Here is a 13,611-nt window from a genome sequence, read left to right on the forward strand (position 1 = left end):
AATTTAATTCCCCAATGTCTAAAATTTTAACTTATTCTTGTAAGAATGTGTCTACTCTTATATGCAATATAATTATTTAAAATGTCTCATCCCAGATAGTCACTTGTTCCCTTTTTCTATTTCATAAAAATCTGCAATCTCAAATCCAATGGCTTTCATTGGAGCTGCCTTATCAAAGTCTTATGGTTTGCATTCTTGTCCCATCTTACTAAGACTTAGAAACATTTTGTTGTCTGGCTGTGAATGCCATGATTTGAGCTATCTGAAATACTGTGTAAGCTAAAATTTCCATTGACTGTCTGTGTCAGTTAAAAAGAAAACCTGGCATAACTATTTCGTCCTATTCAGTAATGTGCAACTGCGACAGGCATCTTAGGTTTACTTAACGGGCAGAGATTTCAAGACAAAGTTTGTCATAGTTTTAAACTTGAAAACAAGTTTTGACTTTGTCTCCTTTAACAATGTTTAAGATTTAATAGAATTGGCCGAAGAGGTGATGGCAACATTAAGGAAAAACATTACATGTACTAAGAGTGCCCTGCTTAAGTAGGTTCAATCATATTCAAGAGAAAATTGGATTCTTATCTGAAAGAGAAGGTAATGCAGAACTGAGGGGAAACGTTGGTGGAATGGTACTTGGTGAACTGTTTCTTTAAAGGTCAGCACAAACTCAAACCTACCAAATTGTTTCCTGTGTGGTGTAACCATTCTGTAATGGGGAGAGATGTCAATGCCAGAGAAGATATCTTTTAATGAGTGTTTTTTTTCGCTGTAATGCAGATATCCAATGGGCAATACATATAGAAAGGGAACCGTTTTACAATCTCTACTAGCAGAGGGCACTGAGTAGTAGAGGTGGTTGGCTAGTTGGCTTAACTATGAGCTCCAGTGAGGGTGTTGAGAGGAGAAAACTTAGAGCCCTGAACTTCCCTCCATATTTACTTCAACTATTGCCAATTCTTCAGAAGCACTCCACATACAGTAAATGTTTCCTTCCATCATACAGACCCTGTATTTGTAGTAATAACATGGATTATTGAGGGGAGATGGCATGGCTTGTGCTAGATTTACCCAATACTACCTAGTAAAAGTTATTTATGAGCAAAAGTTATACATTTTGTATGGACCATGCTTTAAAATCCTCTGGGTAATTCTCTAGATAATGTATAACACGTACAGAAAAGAAAATTGGAATAATCAACAGTTAGTGTTCTGTGTATAGTTGTGTAGTGCTCTTGTTCCCACAGATCTATAAGCCTTTTAAGGAAGTCATTTTTGAAGACCAATTGAATAGAAATTCAGAATTCAAGTAAAACTATTAGAACCTTAGAACAATCTCCATTATGTTCTTTATTCTGCCTGAAAATGGTATTTTAAACCTTTAGTTTGAGAATATGTGGAAAAAGCAGCATTTATTGCTTAAAGGTTCATCTGTGAGGCAGACTAAGTAGGGGTTCAGATTTCCTTCCCTTAAAGATCTTTTGCAAAGATTGTAATAGTTTATTTGTCTACAAATTACTAGTTTAGTGAGCTTAGTTTCACACCTTAATATCATTGATTCAAACTCATGCCTATAAATTCCACTGTAATTGAGATTAATTGTTATATTCAGTAAATAGGTATTGTAGGAATCTTTAAGATTTAGGGAGCCACCTTTTTAATGTCGTCTTCCCAGTCAGACAAATATTAGCATCTAAAAGTATGCACTTTCACAAAGTGTCAACGTTTGCAACTTTGCTCTGTTTGTGGCAGATCTGACGTCTTGGCATTAATTTGTTCCATGTTCCCCTCCATATTTGTAAAGTAGAATAGATGGTCCAAGAACCAATCTCAGCAAAAACGTTATACTTGAGTAAACAGTAAAAGAACAGTAATTCTAAGGGTTTGCCAAGAGTGATGAGCGCTTTGTCAATGACATTTTTGCAGACAAATGGAACTTGTTATTTAATAGATTCATCACTTTTGAAGATCATTGACTGCTACTGTCAGTACCACTGAGATTCATGGAGCTTTTTCCCTGATGATCAAATTGCCAAATTCTTCCAAAGTTTTGAGATTTTCTTGGGTTGCATGCTTTGAGTTTACTCCTCAAGACAGATTACTGCCTTTCAATCATAAAGATATTAAGCAATTTTATCTTGACAGAATTGTTTAAGGCCACATCACTTTTTCATCATCGGATGCTGGAGATTGATTGTCAGTTATATAATTTGATATTGGGCTTCTGCAATCTCCAAGTAATTGAAACTTAATCTAATGGGATTATCTATTTACCAATGAAAGGTTTGTTATGGTTGCACAATCGCCCACTCATCACTCAGGATTTCTATGTTTCCTGCAAACTAGCTGCATTATTTTAAATTATATCATTACAGTTCTTCCTTCATTTGGTAACTGGAATGGTAAGTGTTTTGACACTGGTATTCCTTGTTTGATTTTAGTAGACTGTTGCAGAGGTCCCTATACTTTGTGATATCATTGCACGTGTACAAGTTGATGTTGCCCATGGTTAAGCATGACATTATATTCATAAGACATAAAGCAATATCGACTTTTGAAAGTTGACCGGTTACACATGTTTATACATTTCAAAATTGCAGTTACCACATCTTTCATAATGTGGCTTATGAACCAGGTGATTAAGTTTATTTTCATTTGTTGATTGTAAATGTAGAACCTACTTCATTTCACCAGAGAGCAGCATAGTGCTTTCGAGTAAAACTAATATCTGTTACATAACTGTACACAATGTTCTTAACATAGAAACATCTTTACTTTCTTTGCAAGATGGTTAAAAGTGAGTGGATACCTGACTTACTAGACAGATGGGAGTCAATAAGTAACCGGAGTCACAGTTGAAGAGAATATACTTAAATAAAAGAGCATAGTTGAGGATGGTTGAGGAAATTTAAGAGGGTGTGTGCAACATGTGGCTATGCAGTGAAGAGCAGGTTGCAACAAAGAGCCGAGAAAAGATCTGCGAGATGGGAGAGGTAATTATGTTTAATCTGGGAGTCCTTTAGAATTTGAAGAGGAGAAACATTGTCGATGTTAGCCACAATATGGATGAAGGCTTGGATATAATCGCTGAGTGACTTGTTTCTGGGTGCTGAAAGTGTTGAAAACCTAGCTATGTAATGATTGTGTATGTTAAGGTGTTGGTGGTACTGGTGGGACTAGGGTAGGAAAAGATCAAAGAAAAGTCTTTTATTACATTTGGACAGCAAATGAAGCTTGAATCTTGGCGTGTCATTCACACTTCTGTGCCTCTTGTTTCAGCTGGAGAGATCAGTGGTCCAGGCGCTTCCTACCTACAGCTGGAACACGCACGTGCTCTCCACCTATTCAACAACTTCCAATTCCCTGGCCCCCAATGCTGCTGCTTCACAGTAGATATGCAATCCTTATACATGTCCGTACAGCACAGTGATGGCCTGTAGGCCCTCAGTTTTTTCAGCTCCAACAGAGGCCCATCTATTCCCCCATCTGTGTCCTCCAACCACCATCTCCGATACCCTCCTTCACCTCTGCTGAATTAGTCCTCACTCTCGTTAACTTTTCCTTCATTTCTTCCCATATGGATACAGAACTGGCTCAAAGGTAGAAGACACAATGGTGGTGGAGGATTGTTTTCAGACTGGAGGCCTGTGACCAGTGGAGTGCCACAAGGATCCGTGCTTGGTCCTCTACTTTTTGTCATTTACACAATGATTTCGATGCAAGCGTAAGACGTACTGTTAATAAGTTTGCAGATGACACCAAAATTGAAGGTGTAGTGGACAGCGAAGAGGGTAACCTCAGATTACAACAGGATCTTGACCAGATGGACCAATGAGCTGAGAAGTGGCAGATGGAGATTAATTCAGATAAATGCGAGGTGTTGCATTTTGGGAAAGCCAATCCTAGCAGGAGTTATACACTTAATGGTAAGGTCCTGGGGAGTGTTGCTGAACAAAGAGACCTTGGAGAGCAGGTTCATAGTTCCTTGAAAGTGGAGTCGCAGGTAGATAGGATAGTGAAGAAGGCGTTTGGTACGCTTTCCTTTATCAGTCAGAGTATTGAGTACAGGTGTTGGGAGGACATGTTGTGGCTGTACAGGACATTGGTTAGGCCACTGTTGGAATATTGCGTGCAGTTCTGGTCTCCTTCCTATCGGAAAGATGGTGTGAAACTTGAAAGGGTTCAGAAAAGATTTACAAGGATGTTGCTAGGGTTGGAGGATTTGAGCTAGAGGGAAAAGTTGAACAGGCTGGGGCTGTTTTTCCCTGGACCGTCAGAGGCTGATGGGTGACCTTAGAGGTCTACAAAATTGAGTGGCATGGATAGGATAAATAGACAAAGTCTTTTCCCTGGGGTCGGGGAGTCCAGAACTAGAGGGCATAGGTTTAGGGTGAGGGGAAAGATATAAAAGAGACCTAAGGGGCAACTCTTTCAGGCAGAGGGTGGTACGTGTTTGGAATGACCTGCCACTGGAAGTGGTGGAGGCTGGTACAATTGCAACATTTAAAAGGCATTTGGATGGGTATATGATAGGAAGGGTTTGGAGGGACATAGACTGGGTGCTGATAGGTGGAACTGGATTGGCTTGGGATAAGTGGCTGGCATGGACAAGTTGTTCATCTCTATGACTCTGAGATCTCGAATTTCAAATAACCATCCCACGCTCCCTTTCCAGCCCCCGCTGCCTCCCTTTCATTCTACCAACTCCCCTACCCTGGGAAAAAGACCTTGACTATTTACTTTATCTATGCCTCACATGATTTTATAAACCTCTATAAGGTTACTCTGAAGCTTCTACCCTTAGGACCAGTGAAAAATGTCGCAGCTATCAGCCTGTCCTTATAACTCAAGCCTTCCAGTCTTGATATCCTTGTAAATCCTTTCTGCAACCTTTCTGGTTTAATAATGCCTATCCTATAGCAGGGCAACCAGAATTGTATGCAGTACTCCAAATGTGGTCTTACCAATGTCTTGTCTAGCTGTAACATGATAGATTATTGATAGTTTATTGCAAGCCAAACTTCCTTGTCAATAAGGCCATTTTGAAAACCAAGCATATGCTAAGTTACTTTAGCTGAAATGCAAACCATGTATAAAGCAAAGTTTTGTCTTAGCTGCTGCCATGATTCAATCAAGAATACTGTGCAGTAAAAGTAATGAGACCAAGGTGCACAGTTTTTTTTTTCCATTTGAAGAAAGAACATTTTTTGTTGCAGAGAAGCAGACGTGAAGGTAATCTGATGGATAGTTTCAAACTTAAAGAAGAAATTGCTGATCCAAATTATTTTTTTCAAATTTCAAAAACTGATAGGGGAGAGGAATTCAGGTTTATTTATTTTTTTAGTTAATGATCAGTATGTATCAATAGATTAGCAGGAAAGACTGCTGAATCAATTTGATATTCTGCAGTTTGGTAATACTGTATAGAGAAAGGTGAGAAATTGGAAGTGATGCCCCAAAAAGAGCCAGTTGTCTTGAGGCAAATCACTTGTTCTTTTCTCTGAAATTGTCCATGGGCAGTAGATACTGTTGAGACATTCTGGTCAAAGTAGTCAATTTCCAGCAGTAGCTGATTTCTTGTTGATTATGCCACAAACAAGACTGTAGCCAATATGCACAGTCAGCTACAGTGCAGGTTGTTAACACCAGTGCTCTTTGTCTTTACAGGTTGAAGAAATGGTGCAAAATCACATGCAATATTCTCTACAAGATGTAGGTGGTGATGCTAATTGGCAGTTGGTGGTGGAAGAGGGAGAAATGAAGGTGAGGAATGTTTGTACTTTTTGAAAGTTTTAAAATTCAGTACTATATTCTTTGAAAAAAGTAGGTATTCTTATGTTCTCATTGACTGTGGGGTGCTGGCTTTTCAAGTCGCGATCCACGCACTTACAAACTTGAGTTTAATACAGTACCTATTTGTTAATGTTTTAAAGCCCAGATTCATCCAATCACCCTTCCTCCTCCATTTTGTACAGGTCTACAGAAGAGAAGTGGAAGAAAATGGGATTGTCTTAGATCCTCTCAAAGCAACACATTCTGTCAAAGGAGTTACAGGTCACGAAGTATGCCATTACTTCTGGAATGTCGATGTTCGCAATGATTGGGAAAGTAAGAATATTTTAGAATAATTTCAATTTGATAGTTTATTGAAGTTATTTTAAATAATTTGAGTTAATTGATAAGTAGCAGTCTGTGGTGTCTGATAGTAAAAGCAAACCTTTTGAGTACAATAGCAAACATGGCATGTGGCTCATAAGCTAAATCCGGCCTCTTCCTTTTAATTACAGTAAATACTTGTAATTCATTGTTGAATGCTCCAAGATAATGGCTTTGGCCTAGCTATGCAAGCAATTTCTCTTTAGACATTGACTACAGCGTTCAAGGTCCAGATGTGCTTTATGCAGTTTGGTAGTCTCTTAAGGAAGCAGTTGCTTAGTGATCATGTCTCTGGATCAGTAAGCCAAAATTCCCAGGCTAACATTCTGAAAATATGGCAGAATGTGAAATTTGAATTCAATAAATATCTGGAATATTATGGAACAATTGTTGATTACTGTGCAAACCCTATCTAGTTCGCTAACATCTGGCATATATATGATTCCAAACCAACAGCATTGTCGTTAATTCTGAACTGCTCTCTAAAATAAACTAGCATGTTGCTAAGTTGTCTAAAACACCACCGCGAGGGAAGTTAAAGATGGTTAAAGAATATTGGCTTAGTCAGTGATGCCCATATTTAACAGATAAAAGAAATTTTGCTTGAGGTGATCTTGGTAAAGTGATGATTCATGGCCATACAACACAGCAGACTTAAGGTAAACTGCAATCCAGCCCTCCTTATGCAGTAAATCACGATGAACACTCAAAATATTACTAATACGGATGATACTCATTGGTTTCTGACATCGCGCTTTTCCCTATGTGTAAGTGATCCCCAATTTTACACCTTTATCAAATTTCAGAAGGTTATTTTTACTCAAATTTGAACCTTAGTACAATATTGAGGAAGTGCTCACTGCCCTGAGATGCTGGCATTGGATGAAATAGTAAATGATGTAATCTGTTCTATTTAAGGAATTCAGTCGATTGTTATGAGCCCATTTTGCCTTTAAAGCACACCAGACATTCTTTTCAGGATTTCTTTGATCGACATTCTTCCCTCCACCAAATCAAATCCGTCAATGACTAAGTGCATGTTCTAAGTGCTCATTCATTTATATGCAGTGATTTGACAAAGACTGTATCCATTTACACTCCACAGCAACCATTGAGAATTTCCATGTACTAGAAATTCTATCAGATAATGCAATCATCATCTATCAGACACACAAGGTATGTCCTTTTTTGATATTAAAACATTATAGCTGGTGACTTGGTGTAGTTCTTTTACTGCGCGAGTGTGCTAAATCTGTTTTCTATTTTAAATGGCCTTATTTTTAATGTCCTTCTGTGTGATGGTCAGTACAGGGAGTTTAGTTTTTTTTCCCTCCTCCACCTTGTGTTGACATCAGAGTCAAAAAGTGTGGTGCTGGAAAAGCACAGCCAGTCAGGTATCTTCTGAGAAGCTACCTGACTGGCTGTGCTTTTCCAGCACCTCCAGTTCTCACATTCTGTTTGCGTTGACATCAGTCATGACCAAATACAAAGTAAATCTTATTCTACTCCAATGAACCATAATGCCACCAATCTCCAATCTAACCTTCACTACATCGGACAATTGACTTCTGAAAATAATGCTATGAAGAATGAATTTTACAATAATGTTTAGATTTATCTGTGAATTGATGGAAATAATTTGTTTCTTAGTTGAATTAGTTTCTTAATGTTTGTGGCCTCCAAGGCACAGGCTTTTCAAGTCCTAAGTTTTATATTATTTCTGAGAAGGTGAGCATCTTTGGGAAGTTGCGCAACTCATCTTCCTTATTTCTTTTGCCCACATTTTGGTCAGAAAAGATGAGCTTAACATTTTAGGGATCTACCAACCTCCTGGTACTGCTGTCTCTCAATTCCATCTTTTGAAGAATAGATTAATCGGAATAGTCCAAAAGCAAGAATAGGAGTGATACTGATAGATTTGTGTATTACTTCTATACATATGGAGCTAACTATTTAAGAACTGTTTGGTGTTGAGATCACCCAAAATCATAGAATTATTTAAGCAAAGATTTGCAGCTCTCCTGTTGGTGTTAATAGCAGAGCTTTTTGTTTTTATTTCAGATCGCTAGCATCTATAATACTTTGCTTAAATGTTGAGATCTTGGAATTAGAGTGCAAGGTGGTACCATTGGCAAAAGTAGCAATCTCCACAAGTTCGATATATTGATTCAGAAGTTTTCAGTGGGAAAATGACAAATTAGGCAATTGCATTAATTTTTGTACAAGTGATTTGCAAATGCGTAATTATTTCACAGTATATGGTTCTTGCATTGTGTTGGAGATCTAATGTGATGGAAGGTCTTTACTAATTTGATTGTTTGCTGCAGCTCAGCCATTTTATCTCCCTTTTCTTCCAGAGAGTTTGGCCAGCTTCGCAAAGAGATGTACTTTACTTATCTGCAATTCGAAAAGTTCCAGCTACAAATGAAAATGATCCAGATACGTGGCTTGTCTGCAATTTTTCTGTGGAACATGACAGTGCACCTGTAAGTCTATTTTCATTAAGATTTTCATAGGGAACTTTAAGAATTTAAGGAACAGGATGAGGCCTTCTGTCCTTTGAACCAGCTCTGCCATTTCATACAATTATGACTGATCAAACTCTTCAGTGTCTTTTTACCAAACTGTTCTCAGAACTCTTGGATCATGGGTAGTCAAAGCTATCAATCCCTACTTCAACCATACTCAAAAACTGAGTTTCCAAATATCACTGGATTAGAGAATTCCAAAGATTTGCAGCCTTCTGAATTAAATGCAACTTCCCTTATTTTTAAGTATCCCAGTTCCTCAACCAAGGGAAACCTAATACTTGCCTGTGCCTTAAGCTTTTTGAAGGTTTTAAAGAGGTCCCTCCTTATTCTTCAAAACCCTGGAGAATCCAAGCCAGTTTGCTCCAACTGTCATCTATAACAGTCCTGCCATTCCCAGAAACAAGACAGGTGACTTTGTTGCGCTTCCACTACCACAATAATAGTCTTCCTGAGGTACAGAGAAGACCAAAATTAAAAATGCAACAGTTTTTTTCCCAGGCTATTTTCTTTCTATTAGCCAATCTTTAGGTTATGCCAGTACAGTACCTCCTTTCTCATAGATCAGGTTTTACCATATGGAAAGAGGCCCTTCGGTCCATTCCAGTCATCAAATCTCTGTTCCTGTTTTTCAGCACTTGCTGCATAGCCACCTATGCTATGGTGTTTCAAGTGTTTATCTAAGTAGTTCTTAAAAGTCTTGAGGCGTGCTGCCTTTACTGCTGTTTCAGGCAGTGAGCCCCAGGTACCCACCATCTTCAGTGAAAACATTTTTCCTCACATCCCCTCTCAATCTCCTGCTCTGTACCTTACAACTGTGCTCCCTGGTTATTGAGTTGAGAAGTGTGGCACTGGAAATGCACAGCAGATCAGGCAGAATCTGAGGAGCAGCAGAGCTGATGTTTCAGGCGTAAGTCCTTCATCAGAAATCCCTGATTATTGATCCCCGTACTTTCTACTTGTATTCACATTCTGTTTTTTCCTTTCCTCGTTGGTTTCTTCATTCTCTTATGTATAGTTAGCTACAGCTCAAAGGGGAACTATGCACATCGAGGACTTTGAAATTAGACTATTCTATTTTAGGGTTAAAATGGAAAATATTGCAATTTGTTCATGCTAAAATGTAACATTTCTTAAGTAATTGCAGAGGGTTCAATTTGTGTTTTGTTCAAGATTGTGTTAACTCCACCTATTTCACAGCAGAATAACAGATGTGTGCGTGCCAAAATAAACATTGCCATGATCTGCCAGACACTAGTAAGCCCTCCAGAAGGGAACCAGGCAATCAGCAGAGATAACATCCTATGCAAGATCACGTATGTAGCTAATGGTGAGTTTGAATTGAATTGAATTTATTGTCCTATGTACCGAGGCACAGTAAAAAGCTTGGTCTTGTGAGCAATACAGGCAGATCAGAGTTAAGTAGCATAGATAAGTAAATAATAGGTGAGTTTGAGAGTCCATTCAGTATTCTAACAACAGTAGGTTAGAAACTGTTTTGAAACCGGCTGGTGCTTGTGTTCAGGCTTCTGTACCTTCTCCCTGATAGTAGAGGTTGTAGAAAAAGATTGCCAGGGTGCGATGGATCTTTGAGAATGCTGACGGCCTTTCCTTGACAGCAGGCCTGGTAGATGGATTCTATAGATAGGAGATTGGGCTTTGATTGTCCGGGCCGAGTTCACCTTGTTTTACTGAATTGCAATCAAATGAACAACTGCAAGGAAGTGCTCCTTGCTGCAGTTTGTGGTGTAGGAAGCTGGATGGCTCCTTTTTTCAATGTCATCTATCAGGTGACTACCCCCTTAAATCCAGGAGGGGTGTGACAAAGTTGAAGTGACACAGAAAGAATGGTTGGTATTTCAGCTGATGAGCCTATTCTGCCATTCTGTTAAATCATGATTGTTCTGTATCTGAACTTATTTACCTGCCTAGATCCCATGTCACTTAATACCCATATCCCAACCAAAGTCCTGCAAATTTCCAGGACATCTGAAGAGTAGCAGATTTCCATTATCTCCTGTGTATCAAGTAAATGCCTCCTGATTTAACTTCTCAATAGCTATCTTTATCCTTATTCTTCCCTTTGGTCTGGATTTCCACCAGAGGAAACAGCTTCTATATGCTACAGCACTGAAGGTTTCCCTACACCTAAGAACTGCAGTGGTTCAAGAAGGCAGATTTTTACCATGGTCTCCAGGCCACTGAGTATGGGTAATGAATGCTAGCCTTAGCCAATGGTGTCCAAATTCCATGAATGAAAATGCAAAGGACTTTGTATTATGCCCTGCCAAACCCAACTGGAAATAGCCATCCAGTCACAAAAGCACTCATTGCTATTTCTTTCTTGCCTCTAAGATAATTTTCTATCCAGTTTGCTACATACCATTGGATCCCATTAAATTTTTTAAAATAAGTCTTCCATGTGTGACCACCTCAAAAGCCTTGTTAAAATCCATGTTGATCGCATTAATGACAATATCTTCATCAATCCTACTTGTCACCATCTCTAAAAATGAGTCAACTTAGTCAGACAAGATATTTCCCAAAGAAATCCATACTGGCTGTCCTTGATTGTGTGCCTTTCTAAGAGAGAGTGTATCCTGTGTCCTAGAACTGAGTATTATAATTTGCCCACTACTGAGGCCAGACTGACCGGCTTCTATTTATTCAGTCCATCCTTTGATCCATTTTTAAACAAAGTTACAATGTTATCTACTCCATTTGTCAAGTTCTATAAGAACCCAGTCATTAGATCTCTGTTCTTAACAAGAAAATAACTTTATTATAAATTGTCTTTATTAGCAAAAAGGAAATATGAATTGCTGACTTATAACTCTATTCTTAAACTCTACTCCTTAAATTAACCTCTCTCAGTACAGACACAAACATAGACAAGATATGGCTATGAAGGGTGGAAAAAGAAGGAAAAAAATTAATGAGGGAAACACAGTTCAATAACATGTCTGGTTTCTTTCAATTTCTGAGCCTTTTGTTTACACAAAGGTGTTTGCACACTAATGATCTCATTTGCTGATGATAATTTGTCCATTCGTAACAGAAGAACTAGGAGTTGACAATTCAGTCCCTCAAACCTGCTCTGTCTTCCAATGATATCATGGCTGATCTCATTTTGGCCTCAACTCCACTTTTCTGCCTACTTTTCATGACCCTTCATTGCATTACTAATTAAAAATCTGTCTTAAATTTACCGAATATCCTGACGTTCCACAGATTCGTGACTGAGCAAAAATTTCTCCTCATCTCTGATTTAAATCTGTAACCCCTTATCCTAAAACAATGGCCTCTTCGAGATTTGGCCCACGTGAGGAAACAACATGTCTATTTTTCATAAATTCCCTTAATCATCTGTGCCCCTGAATTAGCTCTCTCCATATTCTTCTAAACTCAAGAATATAGACCTAAAATGTTTGATCTCTCTTCATAAGACAAACCCCTCCCCTCTAGAATCAATCTAGTGAATCTTCTTTGAACATCCTCCAAAGCAATACATCCTTCCTCAAGTAAGGAGATCAAAACTCTGCATTACTCAGGACGTGACCTACTAATGCCTTGTATGCTTTCCTACTTTCACATTGTATCTCTTTAGCAGTAAATGCCAAAATTCCATTGGCCTTCCTTTATTATCTGCTATACCAACATTTTAGGTTATGTAATTCATACATAAGGACACTTAAATTCCTCTGCATTGAAGTTTCTCTCCATTTTAGATAATAAATTGGCGTTCTATTTCTCTTACCAAAATAGAGAACATGTATCCATGTTAAACTTGATCACCCAGTCACTTAACTACCTCTCTTCATTTGTAAATTTCTTTTATTTCTTTATTGTAGCTTACTTTCCTACCTATTTCAGTGTCATCTGTAAATTTGACTATAGTATCTATTATCCCTGCAACTAAATAACTGGAGTAGAGGATTGAAACCCATTAGTTACAACTTGCCCACCAGAAAAAGGCCTAATTATCTTGACACTCCGCTTTCTGTTGGTTAGCCAATCCTCTATCCTGTCACTGTCTTTGATGTCCTTTTATTCCAAGGGATTTGCAGAGTTAAATATGTGGGAGACAGCTGGTTGTTACTGGAAACTCTGGCCCCCATGCAGGACAAAGGGAGACAGTGGGTTTTTTAATGCTTTCTCTTTCTGGGCTGCATGGTTCTCTGCAGCACCAACCTCACACAAGCTATGGTCGCCTCCTTAAGAACCAGTCTAAACAGTGTTGTCAAGCAGGCATCCCTTAGCTCTGTGACATCTGCTTTTGGTCTCAGTGTTCCCAGGGAAAATATAGCATTGTTTATAACTGTGTGCTTCAGTAAATATGATTTTTAGAACTCCAGCCATCACTTTACACAGTCTCCTTGGTTTGAAGGAGTATCTTCCTCTTTTCGTCCATAACTCCAAGAATAATTAAATAGCGAGATGTGATCTTTACAATAGTATGTTTTGAAATGTAAGATTGGCCTTGCATTATGATTTGATATAGTGGATGCTTTTTTAAATGGGCATTCTGTAAATGTTTCCATGTAGCATCTTTAATTTGTTAAATAAACTTTTGACATTGTTTAAAATATTGGAGGTGCATCATTTTGTTCTGTCTTTTTTTTAAACTGTCTAATTTGTCCAATAAATGGTGACTAAATTGTTTCTTTTGTTCTTAGTAAATCCTGGAGGATGGGCGCCAGCATCAGTACTTCGAGCAGTTGCAAAACGTGAATATCCCAAATTCCTCAAACGTTTCACATCCTATGTACAGGAGAAAACTGCAGGCAAAGATATTCTCTTCTAGTATCTAGAGGTATAGTGTAACATTATTATTTCTATTGAAATGCCAATAAAATGGGAATGCCAATGGGAACGTGAGAATAAACAACTTAATGTTTTAGTAACTGAAATCATGAAATTTGAAGAT

At 38.3% G+C, this 13,611-nt stretch overlaps 1 protein-coding gene across 5 annotated transcripts in view; it reads left to right on the forward strand.

Annotated features, from left to right (window-relative positions):
* LOC140453274 (ceramide transfer protein) overlaps positions 1-13,611 on the forward strand; it is a 112,134-nt gene that overhangs the window by 94,047 nt on the left and 4,476 nt on the right. For 4 of the 5 annotated variants that reach the window (XM_072547831.1, XM_072547854.1, XM_072547847.1 and 1 more), the window contains 6 exons: positions 5,668-5,763; positions 5,976-6,108; positions 7,262-7,332; positions 8,514-8,642; positions 9,885-10,014; positions 13,361-13,497. In XM_072547831.1, coding sequence (XP_072403932.1) covers positions 5,668-5,763; positions 5,976-6,108; positions 7,262-7,332; positions 8,514-8,642; positions 9,885-10,014; positions 13,361-13,488 — 687 coding nt within the window. In that variant the 3' untranslated portion in view covers positions 13,489-13,497. The remainder of the gene's footprint in view (positions 1-5,667; positions 5,764-5,975; positions 6,109-7,261; positions 7,333-8,513; positions 8,643-9,884; positions 10,015-13,360; positions 13,498-13,611) is intronic. The other variant, XM_072547840.1, reaches the window with a different exon arrangement.

This window comes from Chiloscyllium punctatum, chromosome 2 (assembly GCF_047496795.1).
Source record: "Chiloscyllium punctatum isolate Juve2018m chromosome 2, sChiPun1.3, whole genome shotgun sequence".
In the NCBI taxonomy this organism is placed as follows: Eukaryota; Metazoa; Chordata; class Chondrichthyes; order Orectolobiformes; family Hemiscylliidae; genus Chiloscyllium; species Chiloscyllium punctatum.